At 36.0% G+C, this 21,788-nt stretch overlaps 1 protein-coding gene across 1 annotated transcript in view; it reads right to left on the bottom strand.

Annotated features, from left to right (window-relative positions):
- Positions 1-21,788, bottom strand: part of LOC143244390 (fat-like cadherin-related tumor suppressor homolog) — a gene marked incomplete in the record, with an annotated part of 451,859 nt that overhangs the window by 361,004 nt on the left and 69,067 nt on the right. Inside the window, 2 exon segments of the mRNA XM_076488964.1 lie at positions 9,101-12,534; positions 13,910-13,991. Coding sequence (XP_076345079.1) covers positions 9,101-12,446 — 3,346 coding nt within the window.

The following is a 21,788-nucleotide window of genomic DNA, read 5'->3' as shown; positions in this document are numbered from 1 at the left end:
TGTTTGCTCTTTCCTTATGACATGTAATATAATCCATCACAGACAAGAGTAAAGGTCTGGGTAACAGTCAGGTGGCTAAAATTCGTGTTTTCTATCACGTCATTTCCAGTAAAAATATTAAAATTCAAGGGTCAAGATTGGCTTGGTTTGTTTTGAATTTTGCGTAAAACTACGCGCGGGTTATCTGTGCTAGCCGTTCCTAATTTAGCAGTGTAAGACTAGAGGGAAGGCAGCTAGTCATAACCACCCACCGCCAACTCTTGGACTATTCTTACTAACGAATAGTGAGATTGATCGTCACTTCATAACACCCCACGGCCGAAAGGGCGAACATGTTTGATATGACGGTGGTTCGAATCAGCGACCCACGGATTACGAGTCGAGTGCCTTAACCACCCATCCATGCCGGACCCAAGGGTCAAGAAAAGGTGTTTATAAAAAAGAGGGTACAACAAATCCCTTATCATGATCTATCTGTTTCCCAAGCTTATTTACAGTATACGGGAGTTTGGAGTGTTCTAGACTTCAAAGGAGTTCAATTAGCTTCAAGCAGTTCACTCATTTCACGTCTAATAGTTTTTATTTCGTTTTGAAACCAACATTGTCTGGGGAAAATCATTGACCTGAAATGGGGTTGTATGACCACTTCCCATTGTAATGTCAATTAACCAAGGCTGTGATAACTCCGGCCAAAATGAAATCAATGACGAGTCAGTTTTTGTAGAAGTTAAGTGTTTTATAATGTAAAGATGGCGAGTAATTCATATTAACCCAATGTATATTTAGTTACATTTCTACAGTAATTTTGTAGAATGTCTAAAATTGTTTCCTTCTGTTTTGTTACATAAAATATGAATACATATAAGTATATACTAAAGCTACCATGTACTCTAGAAAAACTTAGTATACAAAAAGATGGGCATTTTATTTGGAAGATCTAATAAAAATATATTTAAGGTTTTTTAAAAATATATATATATTTTATTTTCTGTAATTTTTTACAATTTGTATTTGAAATTAACCTCACGAGACAAACATATATAAAAGCAACAGGTATAACCACCTTTCTTATGAAGAGTACGTTGTGTATAGCTGTGTCTTGGCCTGGCATAGCCAGATGGTTAAGACATTCGACTCGAATTCTGAGGGTGGCGAGTTCGAATCCCCGTCATACCAAACATGTTTGCCCTTTCAGCCGTTTGGGCGATATAAGTGACGACCAATCCCACTGTTCGTTGTTAAAAGAGTAGCACAAGAGTTGGCGGTGGGTGGTGATGACTTGCTGCCTTCCCTCTAGTCTTACGCTGCTAAATCAGGGACGGCTAGCGCAGATAGCCCTCGTGTAGCTTTTCGTGAAATCCATAAACAAACAAACTGTGTCTAATTAACAAACACGTTACGTCTTATCGAAACATTATTTTGAAAACATTATAACATTAAAACATAGTATAACTTCTAAAGACATTTTGAAATACATCACATCAAATTTAAAACATGTACCTTACTATAGCTTTAGTGTACTATGTCCCAATTTGTGACACTTATGTTTATGTCCGTCATGCCATTTGTTGTTGCTTTTTATTCCCGTAATCCATAAATGCTATGTGTAGTAACAATATCACACCAAAATATGTGCAGTTTATTGGTATAAGTAAAGAACTTGGACTTGTTAACGTTACAGGTATATCGCAAAGTAAATAGTTGAATTACCGATTACATATTTTGCTAAATTATTTACCAGCAGGAAATTGCTAGAACGTCCCTAATAATATATTAGTATCGAATCAATGATGCTAGCAATAATATCGTTACACTGGAAGTGTTCCCTCTAGTTACTACAGGGGTTTCGGGCGTATTTAAAACAGAAAATGTGTACTTTCTCTTATTTGCTCTTGATCAGTTTTTGTGTTTTGTTTTACTTATTTCCCAGGGTGATACGTAAGATAAAAAAACAGAAAACAATCAACCAATATGATCCGACATGTGAACTCCAGCATAAGTGAACGGTACATAATAAAGTTGGTTTTCCTTTCCGTTTCTCCACGCTTGGTCTTTACTACGGTCGTTGTGGGTAGGACGAACAGTTTATTTTGTTTTTAATTTTGCGCAAAGCTACACAAGGGCTATCTGCGCTAACCGTCCCTAATTTAACAGTGTAAGAGTAGAGAGAAGGCAGCTAGTCATCACTATCCACCACCAATTCTTGGGGCTGCACTTTTACCAACGAATAGTGGGATTGATCATCACATTATAATGCCCGCACGGCGGCTAAAAAAAGCGAGCATCTTTGGTGTGACGGGGATTCGAACCCAGGGCCCTCAGATTATGAGTCGAGTGCTTTAACCTCCTTGTCCATGCCCGATAACAAGAAGCTTTAGTTAAAGTCATAGACTCTGGTCGTTAAAACTAGGTATAGAAGTTGGGTACAAATAAATAAACATGAACTGAAATTCAATGAAAAGATAGCTTTTCCGTCCACATTATGAGTACACTGTATATTCCAGCGATGGATACTGGTTTTTCAGATTACAGTATAATATCAGATGTTTTTATGCCATGAGTTGGTCAGTATGTTACAGCATAAATATTCCATCTAATACTGTATTTCATAAGAACACAGAAAGTCCTCTGCCAGTAATTTTATTAGAAATCAGTCAGAATATAATTTACATAATGTCTTTCACAGGTGGAAGAAAGAGTTGCAAATTGGGTAGATTGGCTACTCTTGAAGATGGTACAGTTACATAATTTACAGTTGCTATGTAACATAAACACATCTTTACATTGTCCTTGCCAGGAATGACTAAAGCATACAGTACCACAAGCGGCAATAATCAGGGTGAGGGCCTGACTCTTCAAATTAGATCAATAATCGGAAGTCACGGCCATCCATTTTATCCTGTTTCACGTTGTCTATACCAAGGATTAACGAATCTCTTGATATCATACACAAAACTTAGCACAAACTAAATGTTAGAGAAACGTCTGTTTGTGATTCTCAAACTCGATATTTGAAATAAATATAATAGCATATATCTTACAAAACACAAATTAAACTTTTGTTTCTAATTGGAAAGAAATATAATAAATTGTTTGATATGAAATACAAATTAATGTTTTGTTTCTATTTGGAAACAAATCTAGTAACGTGTTTGATGTGAAACACAAATTAAACTTCTGTTTTTAATTGGAAAGAAATGTAATAACATGCATCTTGCGAAACACAAATTAAACTTCTGTTTCTATTTGGAAAAAAATATAGTAATGCGTTTGATGTGAAACATAAATTAAACTTATGTTTCTATTTGGAAAGAAATCTAGTAACGTGTTTGATGTGAAACACAAATTAAACTTCTGTTTTTAATTGGAAAGAAATATAATAACGTGCTTGATGCAAAACACAAATTATACTTGTGTTTTTTTCATACACACTAGTATGAAGTCAATTAATACCATTGTAAGGTCAGTAATACACTTTCATGGTTCCGTTCCTCATCTAGATCCATTTAGAATTCGCTTCTGGCCTTCTAGTTCATCAATTGGGAAGTTTACATCTATAACGACTGTCATTTATAATATAAAAACAAATAAAACCATTCATATTAACAACCGTTATAAAAACAACAGAACATTTTCACTACTTTTTACACATACGTATCCGTAGACATACCAATTATTTTGTACAAGTTAAAACTATGGAAATAAATAACTTCCAAAACTTAAAAACACAACGGCGCCACTGTTAATTCTACTTCATCAATCATGCTGAAAGTTCGCCCACTCATTTACATATTATAGAAATTTGGTGGCGCGTACTACACTTAATATGTATGTAGAAAACTCGTTTCTTTTTAACCCTTGTTTTTAATTCTTTTTTTCTCCTTTGGGGAATAACATGTAACAGTCACATATTAAGGCACATCTTCCCTGAAAGAAATATAATTTTTTTTGCTACATTGCGCGTAATAAAAATATTTAAAAAATATGAGTAATCAATGAAAAAAATAACCTTGGAGTTGTAAAAATAAAAAATTAAAATTGAAATAAGATAAAATTTAGCTGAACCAAATATCGTGAAATTTGCATGGTGTGATGAGATGTATTTTTAATTTTACTTTTTGCCGCGTGGCGTCCGATGTAAAGGATGTATAACTACATCTTAATCAGTGGAAAGTACAGAGAAACTTTAGAGACACCGTTTTTTTAACTATAAATTACCTCAAAATATTTTTATTTTCGATTCACCAACGTGTTTCCTAACAAAAGATATCGAAAAGGTCATTTGTAACTCCATGTTTTCAGCATTATTGTTTGCATCACGAAATATGGGGTCCGGAAGAGCTTAAGTCATTTGCATCATTTGTTGTTTGTTTGCTATATTTGTTTAATTTCGCTGCAAAACTACTGAAGGACTACCTGTCAGTGACCCGACATGGGGGTTAGAGTGGTCGGCTCGTAATCTGAGGGTCGCAGGCTCGAATCTCTGTCACACTAAACATGCTCGCCCTTTTAGCCGTGTAACTATTATAATCTGAAGGTCAATCCCATTATTTCTTGGTAAAAGAGTAGCCCAAGAGTTGGCGGTGGATGGTGATGACTAGCTGCCTTCCCTCTAGTTTTACGATAGCGCAGATAGCCATCGAGCAGCTTTGCGCGAAATTCAAAACAAAGTTAATCCAACGTCAGCGTCTTGCTTTCAATATGCACACCACATATGAAACAAGATAGCGCACAGTTTCGAACATTTTTTTCTACCCAGCCTATAGTGATAAAACAATAAACAAAACACAACTTGAAAATAAATACTCAAATATAAACATTCGTAATTCAAGCCAGTGCATGACCATGAAAAACATGGAGTCTACGTTGAAACGTCGAAACATTTAGAATCTGTCAACGTTTTCAAAGACCATAGAATAGCCTCAATTAAAGATGTTTTTAACCTGTATCTGGTTTAACGTTGCTTCTTATTTTTAATATTTCCATTATAGACAAGTGCTATTATAACAGGATCATAGGAATATATCTATATTTATACATATAGTAAAGACCTGAAGCAAACCTTATGATTCTATATTGTTGTCGTCAAATGTTAATATTTATATTAAGATATTTAAACATCCGTTAATCTGATCGGTTTCTTTGCCATAAGCTGCGGGAATCGAATATCTTCCATTTCATCATGCTTTACTTGTTATAAGTCTCTGTAATGCGGATAAGCATGAAGAAATGGGTTTGTTGAATCATGATTCACTTTGACTTCAGGTCACGTTCATATGCCTCTTACTGTAATTCAAAAAGTGAAGTAGTGATGCTACTCCACTGTTAAGATGAAATACTTATTTCATATGCCCTGTCTATGTATAGTGTATTCGATGTTATAGTGAATAGAAAACGTTTAAGGGTTTTGTCGGGGTCTAAGATAGCACGATCCATCAACTTGCTTGACTATCATGCAGGATAAAAAATAGTGATAAAATATATGGTTGAACAAATTAAACAAACGATACTTAGATAGATTATTTAACAATAAAATCATACTTTATTAACTTGGATAGGAAGAGATCACCTCATACACCAGATAAGATTAGATAGGATAAAATCACCTCATACCACCAGATTAATGTGGATAGGATAAGGTCACCTCATACACCAGATAAGCTTAGATAGGATAAGGTCATCAAATACACCAATAATCTTGGATAGTATAAGGTCACCTCATACACCAGATAAGTTTAGATAGGATAAGGTCATCACATACACCAGATAATCTTGGATAGTATAAGGTCACCTCATACCCCAGATAACTTTAGATAGGATAAGGTCATCACATACACCAGATAATCTTGGATAGTATAAGGTCACCTCATTCATCAGATTAGCTTAAATTGGATAAACTGCATGCTGTTAATTGTCTTGGCCTAAATTCGAACACTCGATGAATTCCCTGTTCTCCATCACACCCAATAACGAACTAGTTATACTTACCTTTTACTGTTGAACACTGAAAAAGTAAAGTTATATTATTCCTAACATTGTCTGCTGTCAAACTGGAGTTTACTACGAGACATTTCTATTGAGATAAATAAAATAACGAACTACATCTCTAGAATGTTTCTTTATTAGCCTAATATTTTGCTATAACAGCTTTCCCAACATATTCTACAAGACCACTAGTCCCAAAATGCATTACCAGGAAATACACAGCGATATTAGAAAAAAATAGAGAAAATCACTGATGGCTAGACGACACAATACCATTTGTCGATATCCTAAAAAAAAGTCAGTACTCCAGTTGAAACTAAGCTAGAAAGCCTTTATATGTTAATCGATCATTTATACATGTGTCTAAACGGCTCGAATCATATTAAACAAATATGAAACATTTTTTTTTAAATTTCAAATGTATAATGAGCCACAGATCTTATGTCTGGCATTATTTTCATATGATCTAAACATTTTAAAGATGAAAATTAATGATAGATCAACATCTGACATCGTTCTTATTTAGTTTCAACTGAATTAGTGAACTCATACAAAATCAATGACTTCCAACGATTTGATTTGTTTCCAGTTTCGCGCAAAGCTACTCAGTGGCAACCTGTTCGTCATGTAGCAAAGGTAAGACAGGTAGTCAACACTACCCACCGTCAACTCTTGGTCTACTCTTTCACTAACGAATAGTGGGGCTGATCGTCACATTATAACGGCTGTAAAGGCGAGAATATTCGGGGATGGGGATTCGAACACTAAAATCCTGAAGACGTAATAACAAAATATTAACTCTATAGAGATACGTTCTAGAGATATATGTCGTTACGTTTTTATCTCAACAGAAGTATATAAAGTTATACTTCATATATGAACCTAGATTAAAGAACCGATAAATATAAGCATACATTTGTTCGCCTATATCAATAGGTTATCAAAACGTTACATGAAAATGATTTCTCTTGATTTAAACGTGACTGCAAATATAAGTAATAGCTTTATAACATCAAACTTCAAGATCCCTGCCCCGGCATGGCCAGGTGGGTTAAGTAAGGCGTTCGACTTGTAATCTGAGGGTTGCGGTTTCGAATCATCGCCACACCAAACATGCTCGTCCTTTCAGCCGTGGGGGGTGTTATAATGTTACGGTCAATCCCATTATTCGTTGGTAAAAGAGTAGCCCAAGAGTTGGCGATGAGTGGTGATGACTAGCTGCCTTCCCTCTAGTCTTACACTGTTAAATTAGGGGCGGCTAGCGCAGATATCCCTTGTGTAGCTTTGCTCGAACTTCAAATCAAATAAATTAAGATCCCAGTGGCTTTGAAGGCACAAAATCTACAAAATTATAATGAAAAGGATGATCAATATGCCTTCAGATTTTTCTGTGTTCCATGTGATTAATCTTTAGATTTTTTTATTTTCATTAATACTTATAAACTTGTGACATCCTTCTAATTCGGTTTTGGACTCTATATATTCGAATAGACAAATAGTGCACTTGTCTGACAAACAACATTCAAATGTACTTCTTTTTCTTTCTTTTTTTTTGTAGCCTGAACATGTTCGCCCTTTCAGCCGTGGATGACGTTATGTTGTTACGGTAAATCCCACTATTCGTTTGTAAAAGAATAGCTCAAGTGTTGGCGATGGGCAGTGATGACTAGTTGTCTTCCCTCTGATCTCGCATTTTTGACTTTGTCTAACTCACTTTAGTTGCACGTATACTACTGTTGGAAATTTAGCCAACAATTTTAAAAACAAGACAAATGGTAATGGTGCATAATAACTTTTACACTCAACAATTAACTTTTCAAACAAAACTGCAGTTGCTTGGTTTAAATTTTGCGCAAAGCTACACGAAAGCCATTTGCGATATCCAGCCCTTGTTTTGTAATGTAAGACTAGACGCAAGGCAAGCTAGTCATCATAACCCACTGCCAACTCTTGGGCTATTCTTTTCCCAGCGAATAATGGGATTGACCGTCACATAATAAAGCCCTCACGCTGAAATAGTAAGAATGTTTCTTAGGACTACTGGTATGGGTATTATCACTGCTGGTATGGGTATTATCACTACTGGTATGGGTATTATCACAGCTGGTATGGGTATTATCACTAGTGTTATGGGTATTATCACAGCTGGTGTGGGTATTATCACTGCTGGTATGGGTATTATCACTAGTGGTATGGGTATTATCACAGCTGGTATGGGTATTATCACTACTGGTATGGGTATTATTACTAGTGGTATGGGTATTATCACTACTGGTATGGGTATTATCACTGCTGGTATGGGTATTATCACTTTTACTAATAAAGCAGAGAACAACGTTTCGACCTTCTTAGGTCATCTTCAGGTTAACAAAGAAAGAGTTTGCAACTGACCCTTGCCGAGCACATGTTTTAGGGACTAGAGTCTAGGGACTGTAGAGGGCTTTGCAGTTAGATGTAGGTTATTAATTAGTATTTATTAGTAAAAGTGTTAATATCCATATCAGCCGTTCTGAGATACATATTTGCTTCAAGTGGGTTTCTCGTCATTACGAAAGAGTGAGAATTCTTGGTGGAACGGAGTTGTGAACTCGCGACCCTCAAATAGCGAGTCCAGCGCCCTAAGCACCTGGCCATGCTGGGCCAGGATAATGCTGATATTACACATTCAGTTTAACTTTAGCGTGTCAACTGTTAGGATAGTGTACAAAATATCTCAACATGTTTAATATATTTGAACTTAACAGAAGTATCATTCACATATTTTCTGTTAATTGTAAAGAACGTTTTTGTAGCCATGGTGACGTGAGGACAAACTGAAGCATGAGTGAGCAAATGTCTATTCCATTCAATCTAAACAAATTGAGGAAATTACAGTGAAATATATATACAGTGAAAGGAAAGTTTTTCAGGCATGAAACTGAAAGCCTGCGCAAATGAAACGTATGCAAGCTATGCCCCCCTCCCATATGCAATACTTAATGGCCTTGTATCTGTGAGTATTTTTCGATGGCTCGTATCCAAAACAACAAGAGATTATTTAACCCCCAGCATCAATATGTACTTCAGTAACATTTTCGGAACTAGTAGTTACAAAACTATAACCACCAAATCTTACCTTCTTGGTCAATTTTGAAGAGCCCAGTGCCTTCTTCCATTTTCAAAAAATATTGTACATTGTCTTCTGTTTCTCTGTGATGCACGTCATTTGCTCTAACTTGCATAACAAAGGTTCCTTCCGGTTGATTTTCACGTACTGTTCCCATGACAACCTGTTCCTTAAACACCAGAGTATGTTGCTTTTCGTTCACATCTTCTACTTCCACCAAGAGTACAGCACTAGATGAAAGGGTGGGAGCACCTAAATCGCGGGCTTCGACAGTTAAGTTATAAATCTGCTGTTTCTCGTAATCTAGTGCGCGATTTAATCGGACAAAACCCGTGTCTTTATCAATGTTAAACATGTCTAGTTCATCGTTAACTATTTCATAAAATACAATTCCACCATTGCCCGAGTCCGGATCATTAGCAGATAAGCTCATTACTACAGTGCCTATCGGAATATCTTCACGTAACTTGGCCAAATACTGTCCAATTGGAAATCTGGGGGGGTTGTCGTTGATATCACGAATCTGAACAGAGATACCAACTCTGGAATAAAGGCTCCCCTCGGGGCTGGAATCGGATACCTGTGCTTCCAGTTCGTAACGCTTAATCCTCTCTCTGTCTAAAGTTCCTTGAACGAATAATGTTCCCGAGTACCTGTCAATATAGAAGTCTTGACTGTTGGACACCAATGAGAACGACAACTGCCCATTTGATCCAGAATCTACGTCAAAGGCTCTGAGCTTTGCTAAAATCGTTCCGTTTGGTGCGTCTTCGAGTACCGTGAAATCGTAAAATGGTTTATCAAATGCAGGTGCATTATCATTAACGTCTTCCACAATCACTTCAATGACCAAAGATGCAGTTTGCGGCGGTTGGCCGAGGTCCGATACTGAAATATTGAGGGCGTACCGTGTTGTCCTTTCATGATCGAGATCGCTGACGAGTATAAGCTTCCCAGAATGCATTTCAACTTGAAAGCAGTTATCTTCGTCTCCATTGGAGATGACGTACACTAGCTCCCCGTTATAGCCATGATCTAAGTCTTCTGCAGAGATTACCAGCAGCTCCGTGTTGATTGGTATACTCTCTTTTACATTGATTTCTTTTGGTAAGTCATTGCAGAACCGAGGACTATGCAGGTTATCGCCGTATCTCGATGGTGTGGCTTCCGTGACGTCATCAGGGCTACCTTGATTGTTTTCTTCAGCAAGACTGATTTGCTCCTTCAATCTTTCTGTGATGCCATCATCTCTACATTCAACCACTGCATCCTTGTTTGCCAGTCTAGGATACTGTAGTGGATCGACCACTTCAATGGTTATGCCCATAACATCTGCGTAATGCTGTCCATCTGTGGCTGATACGTTCACAACCTTTTCTGTGAATTCCTGTACGCTGAGGTCACAGTTTAATGTCAATATTCCAGTGGTAGCGTGTACATGAAAACAATTGTTGTGGTGATAAGAAAGCATCTTGTACGTTACTGTACTACCAGCATCGAAGTCTATGGCAGACAGAGTTAAAATTTCCGTGTGGAGGGAAGCCATTTTTGAAACGTAGCCAATACAGTCTACTTTCTCGAACTGTGGTCTGTGGTCGTTCACATCTGTGACCAGAACTCTTACTAAAAGCTCAGATTGTCTTCGAAAAGGAAGACCCCAATCAGATGCTCTTACCTTCAAAAGGTATTCTTTTCGCATGGTCTCAAAATCTAAGACTTCTATGGTCTTTATCTGGCCAGTAAAATGGTCCACCATGAAGGGCAGAAAGTTAAGATTGGCTAGATGGTATGACACATACCCATTGTCGCCATCATCGAGGTCATAAGCATGGGCTGTGTATACCACACTCCCAGTGGGTTTATTTTCTTCAAAGTCGATGGTTATGAAAGATGACGAGTTGAAAACAGGATTATTGTCGTTGTTATCTAATATTTCAATATGGACTGTTGCAAATCCTTTTCTTTTAGGTCCATCACTGCTTTGATCTTGGGCGCTTATTGTCAACAAATAATAGGGCTTCTTTTCCCAATCCAGCTTCTTTTTAGTAGCTATTAAACCAGTTTTATGGTTTATCGTAAAGAACTGAAACTTATTACCTTCTTCTATCTTGTAGAATATTTCTGAATTTTCGTCACTATGTGGATGTTTTGCTTTTACAAAAATGACAGGTGTATTAACAGGAGCAACCTCCTCCACAGCTGTTTTATAGTGAGTCATGTCGAAAATCAGAGATCGGTCATCATAGTGTGGAACCTTTAAACATACAGTTCTTACAGAAAATTTTGGTGGAATGCCTTTGTCAGTGGCCTTCAGAGTAAGATTAAATTGACTAGTTATAATCGCTTCATGTAAATTTTCGGAAATATTAATAGTGAATTCATCTGGTTGCTGTCCATTAGAGATGTGAAAATATTCAAGTGGATCTCCATCTACGATTTCTAAGGAGCGAATCTGTCCATTCACACCTCGATCTTTATCCACCACGCGAACAATGGCATAAACGTGTAAGAGATTTTTTTTAAGGATAACTGGAAGTTTGATGACGTCAATATCGGGGGAATACTGGTTTACAGCATTTACCACAACCTTCAAAGACGCAGCATTTCTTCTCACAATGACCCCTACATCAGGTTTGGGCCCTCTGTCTTGAGCAAGAACAGTCAGATCGTAGCGAGATTGTTTCTCTACGTCTAATGGGCGAGTCAGAAAAATAATCCCTGTAGTAGGATGAATAGCGAATTGAAATGTTTGGTTTTGGAAACTGTAGTAAATTTCCCCGTTGATTCCAACGTCAGGGTCTTCTGCGTTGATTTTCGCGATACTCTGATGCAATGGGGTGTCTTCTGAAACGGAAACCAAATAAGAAGAGGGATAAAACAAAGGAGTAACGTCATTGGTGTCTACTATTTGAACGTGTACCTCAGTTTTAACACTGTAATTAACATTTTTTAAAGTGTTTGAGCTAATTGTAGCTTTGACTTGTAACGTATAAGAATCTTTAGACTCTCTGTTCAAGGACACTTGAACTTTTGTATTCGTTCTGATGTGGAGGAACCAAAAGTTACCAACATGTTGGTCTTCAGCCACGAAAAACTTTTTCTCATTCCCAGTTTCAATATGGTACTCCACTTGAAGTAAATGGTCGAAGACAAAAATTCCCATTTTTTCAGTGGGAGTGACATAGACTTTTCCCACTGGATTTTCTGGAATGGTAACGTTGTACACATCTCTAGTAAAGTGGAATGATATATCATCCCCAAGCACAAAACTTAAAATCCATAACGTCTGTAAACACCAAATGATCTTAACTTCCCCTCCACTAATTGATCTGGACCTCTGTTCACGCCACATCATGAAAGGCGGATTGAATTTTACGTACGAAACATTATCAGATGTTCCAAGTAGCGAAAGAAAACAATGGATTCAACCATTAAGACTGTGCCTGTTAGAAAGAAAAAAATAAGATCGTTATTTTTCATCTCAGTATCAGATTCTCTGTAAAACATGTTGTCATGTTAAACATACTAAGTGAACTGGATCGTGTATTATCATGAATAACATTATCGTCTTAATTAGACTGTGCCTGACATGATTTTTTACTTTTCGAATCTTAAAGTAATGTGAGGAATAGAAATTCAATATTAGCCAATTATGGCATCTCTTTTGTTCTTGTACTTATTACTGAGTTAATTTTATTAAATTCCAAACAAATACACAGTGAGTTATAAAAATAATGAAATTAAAAGTAATTTCTGATAGCCTAACACACACATGCATGGGGCTCGGCATGGCCAGGTGGTTAAGGCACTCGACTTGTAATCCGAGAGTCGCGGGTTCGAATCCCTGTCACACCAAACATGATCAGAGTTATAATGTGACGCTCAATCCCACTATTCGTTGGTGAAAGAGTAGCCCAAGAGTTGGCGGTGGGTGGTGATGACTAGCTGCCTTCCCTCTAGTCTTATACTGCAAAATTAGGTACGGTTAGCTCAGATAGCCCTCGTGTAGCTTTGCGCGAAATTCAAAACAAAGCAAACCAGTACACGAAAACTATCTTTACTTACTGTCTCGTGATGCATTTAGTGGAAGGGCTATTAACAGGTTAAACTCGCTTAAAGATGTTGTTTAATGTGCTGATATTATTTTCTCAGATCTTATAATAAATAGCTAAAATAAGCTAGCACAAACTCAACTGTAACAAGGATTTTGTGTTAAAAAGGCTTAGGTAGGTAGTTAGTATAAACTTAGGCCTAATTTTAAAATACCACGTGGTATTAATGACTTGAACTATTTTTTTTTAATCTTACCGATTAATTAGCTCAAATCCGTGTTTAATTTGGATAGAAAAGTACAGAAAAAACACCCACAGCCAATCCGTTTGATGCATTCGGCACCTTAATATTTCAGTAAAAAGGCTCAGAAGTCCTAGCACATGCATCACTGTGTCAGTCTACGATAGCGTCCTGGACAAAATTTAATACTACATGCATCTATACAGATGCATTGAATTGTCTACGCAAAACGTCGGAGAAACGAAATGTGTTCCATCAACTAAAACACGAATCAATACAATCTTATTAACAAGAAAGTCATGAATGTTTGTTAACAATAGATTTGTGTTACCACACCTATTGTTCTGTGTTGAAGACAAGAGCTGCAATATATATATGTATATATACAATGACGTTTCCAAGAAAATGTTGATAACTTCTTCTTACAAGCAACGTTCTGGTCTGAAATGTTTTGTTTCTTACGTATTATTGTTATGTTTAAATATAGGTTTTACGCTTTATAGAACACAAGATAAAAGTACTTACAATAATCAGTAAAAGATTAATTCGGTTTTCAAAAATCGACTGTTTCTTCTAGTTCTTCAATTGTATGTCAGCCAACTGTTTTCTGGAAACATATCAACACGCACAATATGAAGAAAAAGTGACAAAGAATATGAGATTTCGGATATAAAGTATAACTGGTAAAACACAATCGTTTTTAATGCAATACTCGTCACTAGCGAAAGATATCGAACTGTTGTTTCGACTTCGTTTCTTCACAAGCATACATTATTTTCTTATTATAATTTATGATCTACAAGAAGTGTGCTTTTTCTTATAGCAAAACCACATTAAGTTCTCTGCTGAGCTCACCGAGGGGAATCAAATCCCTGCTTTTAGCGTGTACTATAAGGAAACATACATTAAAATACATCCAACAAGACAGCAAATATAACATTAAAGAACAAGGATATTATATGTCATTCAACGTTTTGTATTAAATATCCATCACGAGTACGCGTAATTAATACATACAGAACGATTGCGTACAAACATCATGCTATAATGGAACTATTGCTTATATCATACTTATATGATATAATAAAAACCTTTTAATTACCGATGTGCAATTTTCAACTTTGCGAATTTTTTATCCTGTGTGCATGTGGATTTGCAATAGGGCTCACGATTTTCCTGTTTCGCCTTCGTTTCTCATCACGGAGAACCTTATTCTTCTTTAATCTCAGGGTGCAGATATGACGTTATAATACGTCACACGCGAATCTAATGAACTGGCGCCATGGAAAATTGGCTAGTATGCAATAATATACTAAGCTTTGAGAGATAAGAGTTCAACTTAATGTTGGTACTCGTTAAGTAAAAATGTCACTTTGGTTGGTTGTTTTAAATTTCGCGCAAAGCTACACGAGGGCTACCTGCACTAGCCGTTCCTAATTTACCAATGTAAGGCTAGAGGAAAGGCAACTAGTCATCACCGCCCGCTGGCAACTCTTGGGCTACTCTTTTACCAACAAATAGTGGGATTGACCGTCACATAATGATGCCTTCATAGCTGAAAAGGCGATCACGTCTGGTGTGACGAGAGTTCAAATCTCCGACCTTCAGATTACGGGTAGAGAGCCCTAACCATCTGACCATGCAGGACCAAAAATGTCAGCACAAAAAAGCGCTCGCTACTGACCATTATAGTACAAGGTTATTGATATGAATATTAGATCGTTTGAGATATTTTATAAGCAAAGTTATATGGTGATGAGCTACTTTCTCTGTCTTTATCAGGTTCATCTCCTAATTTGCGTCTACTGTGTTTTACAGTTCCTTGCGTTTCACGCAAGTGAAATTTGTGGTTCCAATAATAAATAAACAACACCGTCTGCGCTGGTAAGTCCCACTGAGGCTAATGAAGTGATTTATTTAGCCTAACGTAATTATATCTCTATTTGGTTTTTGTTATTTGTGTTTTTATCTAGTGATAGTGTATAGGATTAATCCACTAAGGTTCTCACTTGCGAAAGTGGGAGCGTCTAATATTACATGCGTTGTGTAGAGCTGTTAATTATAAGACAGCTAAACAGAGAACCATAATTTCCTGAACACACACACACATATAGTCGATTAATATCTATATTTCACAAACTGAAGACACCCATGATGAAGATGTGATGGGTTGATGGGGAGGTGAAGAAATATGAGAAGTATATACTGAAAACTGGCAACCGGCGACATTTAAGATGTATTGGACCTAAAGGTCATTGGAGCTACGCCGTTCAACATGATCACCTACATCTACCCTGACCCTTGTTTGTGCGCCCTCTAAGGGGAAGTTCGTTAGTTGTAAGAGATGACAAGTAAGTGTTAGATCCGTATCAGTAGCTCCAAGCGTTTTCATAAGCAACTGTCAGATAACATCAGAGTAATTAGAACTACAAAAGCTAACTAGTCAGAATATTCCTTACTGCTTATTTAGGATGAAACTCATCGCAAGATCCTATTATTTTAGTTTTCACTAAACTTTCAAATCTAATCAACCTGGCGTGACGTAATGGTCAGGGGCGCTCGATTCGCAATCTGTGGTTCGCGAGCTCGAATCTTCATCACACAGAACATGTTCTCCCTTTCAGCCGTGGGGTTGGGGCGTTATATAATGTGATGGTCAATCCCATTGGTAAAAGAGTAGCTCAAAAGTTAGAGACTAGCTACCTTCTTCCTAAATTACGAACGGTTAGTGCGAATAGCTTTGCGCGAAGTTCAAAGTAAATACACAAATCTAGTGAAAAATACTTTCTTTAGAGTAACTCAGTAATTATAATAACAGAAAGTGAATGGACACTCTCTAAATCGCCTCGTTTAAGATCATTGTATTAGTGGAAACTTTCTTTGCGAGGTTTCATAGAATTCTAGAAGCTTCGTCTTTTAAGTATTGTGCAGTTTGAGTGCAGCTTAATCCAGGAAAAAAAAATATTGTGCTATTGTTTGTAGAGCCATCTTTACACTAATACCCTTCACTTAATTAATTTTGTCTAAAAAAAAGCGAGACAACCTTTCTTCTTTTGTCCTTTAACGTCATCAAGACATCAATAGTATATTTAATCCTCTTCAAACGTGAAATAAAGAAACACAAGAAGACATGAGTGAGGCTACTTTCGCGAGTTCATCTCAGTTTCTTCTGGGAGTGAATGACATTGTTGGTAAATTTCAGTAATTTTCTTAGCAAAATAACGAATCTTTTATCTCAATAACAAAAAAAACCTCAGTGTATACAACCTGACTAATCAGAGATGATGAGTTATTTAGTTCGATACAGGTCTTTACGAATTAGCAATCTCATAATTTATGTATAGGTTTTATATCGTGAATTGAGCAAATGTATTAAAAGTATTATGGAACAATAGCATCAAGAAAAATCACACTGATAAGAAAAATGTATCTTTGTTAACAGTGTGAATTTTTATTCCAGGTTGCCAGCAATAATAATTTGGTTATTATGTGCTCTTTCATTATGGTGGACTATACACAGATTTTTTTTTTTAACAACGTTACTACCAAGAATTTATGACACCAAAGTTTTGTCCCCGTTAATATTTGTCAGAAGTTGCTTACGTTTGTTTGGTTTGCTTTTTTATAACGCGCAAAGCTGCACGAGGGCTATCTGCGCTAGCCGTCTCTAATTTTGCAGTGTAAGACAAGAGAGAAGGCAAATAGTCATCACCACCCACCGACAACTCTTGGGCTACTCTTTTACAAACGAATAGTTGTATTGACCGTAATATTATAACTCCTCCACGGCGAAAAAGTCGAATATGTTTAGTGTGACGGTGATTTGAACTCGCGACCCTCGAATTACGAGTTGAGTGCCTTAACCACCTGGCCTTGCCGGGGTCCTACTTCGTATGATAAACATATCTTAATTACTTCTGCCTTACGTTACCAGATCAGCAGCAACGTCTGTGGACACTATATGTATTCATGTTTTGAATACTAGACATATTACAATGGTTTAAATATTTTATTGCAACCAACGTCACTATAATTACTTCAACGCCCCTTGGTTAGAAATATTTCCAGTTAACTCCGAACCCTAGCTGAGGGCCCGGCATGCCCAGTTGGTTAAGGTACTCGACTCGTAATCTGAGGGTCGCGGGTTCGAATCACGGCGCACCAAACATGCTTACTCTTTCAGCCGAGAGTGGAGGCGTTATAATGTGACTGTCAATTCCACTATTCGTGGGTAAAAGAGAAGCTCAAGAGTTGGCGGTGGATGGTGATGACTAGGTGCCTTCCCTCTAGTCTTACACTGCTAAATTAGGAACGATTAGCGCAGACAGCTCTCTTGTAGCTTTGCGCGAAATTCCATAAACAAACAAACAGTTTATTTCTGTTTGTTATTTAAATTAGCAAGTTTTGATGGCTATATTTTTAATTCTTAAGTAGTATGTATAGTACGTTTTTACTTTTTGAGTATGAAATTTTCTTATTTTTCATTTTACTCTGTTTACAAACTGCCAGCAACTAATTCCTTTCTATACATTATGAGCTTAGAACGGTAAAAGTGCTTCTCTTATGAGAGTAAAAGTTCTTAAACAGTCATGAGGCATATTTCTATAATGAAAGCAGTTTGTGAACATGGTACTGTATTCTTATAAAACGATGTATCGCAAAAATGTAACTTATGTCACCTTCGTTCTAGCGATCAATTAAAAACCTTCAGAAACTTATACATCAAAGGTGTAGTTTGTGCGTCAATCTTTAAATTAGCGAATGGTCAATTAGTTCCTTCGTTAAGGTTGTTATACAGTAAAGGTTATTTTATTAAAAACCATTCATCATTTTGTAAACGAAGTGTTATAACCAATAGAATTTGTTCTTCTTAGAAATGGACGTAGAGAGATATATAATGTCAATATTTTAGTTCCTCGTGTTTTAAACCAATAAGCATTAGCTAAAAGATTAATTAATTAAATCAGTTAATTAGCCTTACATTTTGGCAAGTTTCCACTGCAATGGAATCTACGATTAAAGTCTTTTCCAGGAAATCCATTCTTTCCAAATTAAAATCAATAAAGAAAGTCTCACTGTGAACTAACATAAAGAAAATTATTAGATGTATCATGTTTAAATGTTTCACTTCATCAAAGGGGGACATTGATGATGGAAATGGTATTATTTCACGTTAGAATTATTTTTTTTCAGGAGGGCTTATTGCAGTCTTTTTAATATCCGCAAAAATTGTAGATTTCTGGGTATCTTTCGTGGATAAAAGAGTAGCCCAAGAGTTGGCGGTGGATGGTGATGACTAGGTGCCTTCCCTCTAGTCTTACAATGCTAAATTAGGGACGACTAGTTCAGATAGCTCTCGAATTGTTTTCTCTGTCAGTGTAGATTTATTCGAATGAATAAAGAAGTAAAAGTGTATCCGACACGTCACAGTAACCGAAGTATTAAATATGTAATATTTACACCTTCCCAGCAGTGTTGTGTAAAAATGCACTTTATAATTGTGTTCCAGCTACATAGATGTGACTTTTGCACTTTATAATACACCAGAGGAAGTTGTTATGTTAGTAGCTGCAAAGTATATGATAAAATAAGTGTAATAACACATCAATTACTTCATGACTTGAAACACAATTGTTCAAATATTGATCTATTCTAGCTATTCTGCTTATTGTCTATCATACATTAAGGCTGGGAATAAGTTGCACTAGCTGAACGACTGTTTTTCTTTGTCTTATTTCTTTCTTTCTGTTTTTTCTTTTTAGTTGAAGATAAATATTTATTTGTTTGATTTGTTTTTTTTCATACGATCCGATGTAACATAGTGCATTTTCTTTGGACTCCTGCCGTGTTTACTAGAGGGCGTGGACAACGAGTGAGAGTTTACACTTGGAAGAAAAACGTTATGTTCCATTTAGTTGAACTGGTTTGATTTGTATCTTGCGAACTGGAAGGCCTTGATAGAGGGTTTATCTCCACTGCTGTACGTGTCCCACTTTCACAGTGGCGTTCCAGATCACTGTGCCCTCTCGGCAAAAAGTTAAAGAATTATCTTATAAGTTTTATAATGATATTTAGATTTGAGAACACATATTTTTCGTACTAAGTTGGAATGTTTTTGTTTTATTTTTCACAATTTTCAGCTGATATAATGGTGATAGATTGAAACAACCAACCACACAGTTATAGTAATTTTAACATGTGAAACAGCATGTAATACGAATTCATCTTTCTTCCTTCTATTTCCCTGATAGAACAGCGGTAAGTCATCTGATTTACACTGCTAAAATCAGGGGTTCGATTCCCCTCTGTGGACACAACAGATAGACTTTCTAAGATATCTCAAAATACTTTCAGATAGGTTAAAAACACGGGAGTATTTTGTTCGTTTATTTTAATGGAAAGCTAAGCAATAAGTTAACAGTGTTCTGCCCACTATCAGAAATCAAACCTCGGATTTTACGTGTTGAAATACGTGTATGTTAGCAAGAAGTTACGGTAATCAATGACAGCAAACCAGAGTTCAGACTAGTCTAGATTCTTATTTAATGAGGCCGAGCATTGAATGCTGATTATAATGCTCGACTGGCATCATTCGGGTCGAAGGTTCTAATCCCCATCATCGAGCATGCCATGAGTCTTATAATGTAACGGTCAATCCCATTAATCATTGGTAAAAAAAACAGTTGGTGGTGGGTGGTGTTGACTCTCTGCTTTCCCTTTCGTCTCTTACTTCGAAATTAGAGATGGCTAACGCATATAGCGCTTGTGTAGCTTTGCCCTAAATTCAAGCCAAACTTACCTAATATGGAACCGAAATGAAAAAAAGAATTAGGCCATTCATAAATGGGTTTAAATTTATATTTTTTAGATAATTCAAATGCATATTGAAGGAACAACTTCTATGTACTCGGTTCGATTTTATAAGCCCCAGTGACATAGTGGTATGTCTGCGGACTCACAACACTAGAAACCAGGATTTGATACCCGTGGTGGTCAGAGTACAGATAGCCCATTGTGTACCTTTGTGCTTTTTTACAAACAAACAAAATCGATTTAGATTGGTTTTGTTTTCCTTTGTTAATTAAAGTATTGTATTTCTTATTTTTCACAAGTTCTACGTTTTTTTATTTTCAGAGTTATTTTTAGATATATTTTATTCATAGGTTTCATTGCTGTAGGGTTTTGTTTGTTTGCTTGCTTTTTCTTTTTTGTTTTATTTTCATGATTTTTCCACTTAAACGTTAAACAAAAATATAAACTACAATAAATAGATAGATTGATGCAGTCCGTGTACATTTTAGCATATATTTAGAAACATCTTATTTCACAAATGATTTTATAGAGTCTCGCGTCAAAATTAAAATTCTTGAAAAATAAATTAAAAATTGAAACTATATAGATATGGAAAGACAACTCTTTCTTTTTTACAAGTTTCTCAGTAATTCAATATTTTCTCTACATTTGTAGAGTATGTCAAGAAGTCTCATACTTCTTTTTGTTGTTTTCTTAATTTTCTCGACATTAGGAAGTTCCCAACTAGATAGGACTAGTATTTTGAACTACAATCCAATTCATAAATACTGTCCATCTTTTCAAAAATATTATTAAAGTAAGAGCCGATATAAATTATACGCCTTCAGTAAGCTCAAAAGTAATTTTCTATTCTTACGTGTTGTACGTTATGGCTTTTTTATCTTGTTCTGTATTATAATATGTTGTACGTTATGTCTTTTGTCTTGTTCTGTATTGTTACATGTTGTACGTTATGTCTTTTTTTCTTGATCTGTATTGTTACATGTTATGTCTTTTTTTCTTGTTCTGTGTTGTTACATGTTATGTCTTTATATCTTGATCTGTATTATTACATGTTGTACGTTATGTCTTTTTTTCTTGATCTGTATTGTTACATATTATGTCTTTTTATCTTGTTCTGTATTGTTACATGCTGTTCGTTATGTGTTTTTATCTTGTTCTGTACTGTTACATGTTATACGTTATGTCCTTTTTATCTTGTTCTGTATTGTTACATGTTATACGTTACATCTATCTATTTTGTTCTGTATTGTTACATGTTATACGTTACATCTTTCTATTTTGTTCTGTATTGTAACATGCTATACTTTATGTCTTTTTCTTGTTCCGTATTGTTACATGTTGTACATTATGTCTTTTTTTCTTCTTCTGTATTGTAACATATTGTACGTTATGTCTTTTTTCTTCTTCTGTGTTGTAACATATTGTACGTTTTGTTCTGTATTGTTGTATGTTATGTCTCTTTTTCTTGTTCTGTAGTGTTAGATTATTTACTTTATCAGTAGTGTCTTTTTCTCTTGTTCTGTATTATTGCAAACGAGGTCTGTTAAAAAATACGCGGGCTGACGTCATAAAACAAAATGTACTTTAT

Source organism: Tachypleus tridentatus, chromosome 2 (genome assembly GCF_004210375.1).
Source record: "Tachypleus tridentatus isolate NWPU-2018 chromosome 2, ASM421037v1, whole genome shotgun sequence".
In the NCBI taxonomy this organism is placed as follows: Eukaryota; Metazoa; Arthropoda; class Merostomata; order Xiphosura; family Limulidae; genus Tachypleus; species Tachypleus tridentatus.
Note: the sequence above shows the minus strand (reverse complement) of the source record. Positions and strands in the feature narration are given on the sequence as shown.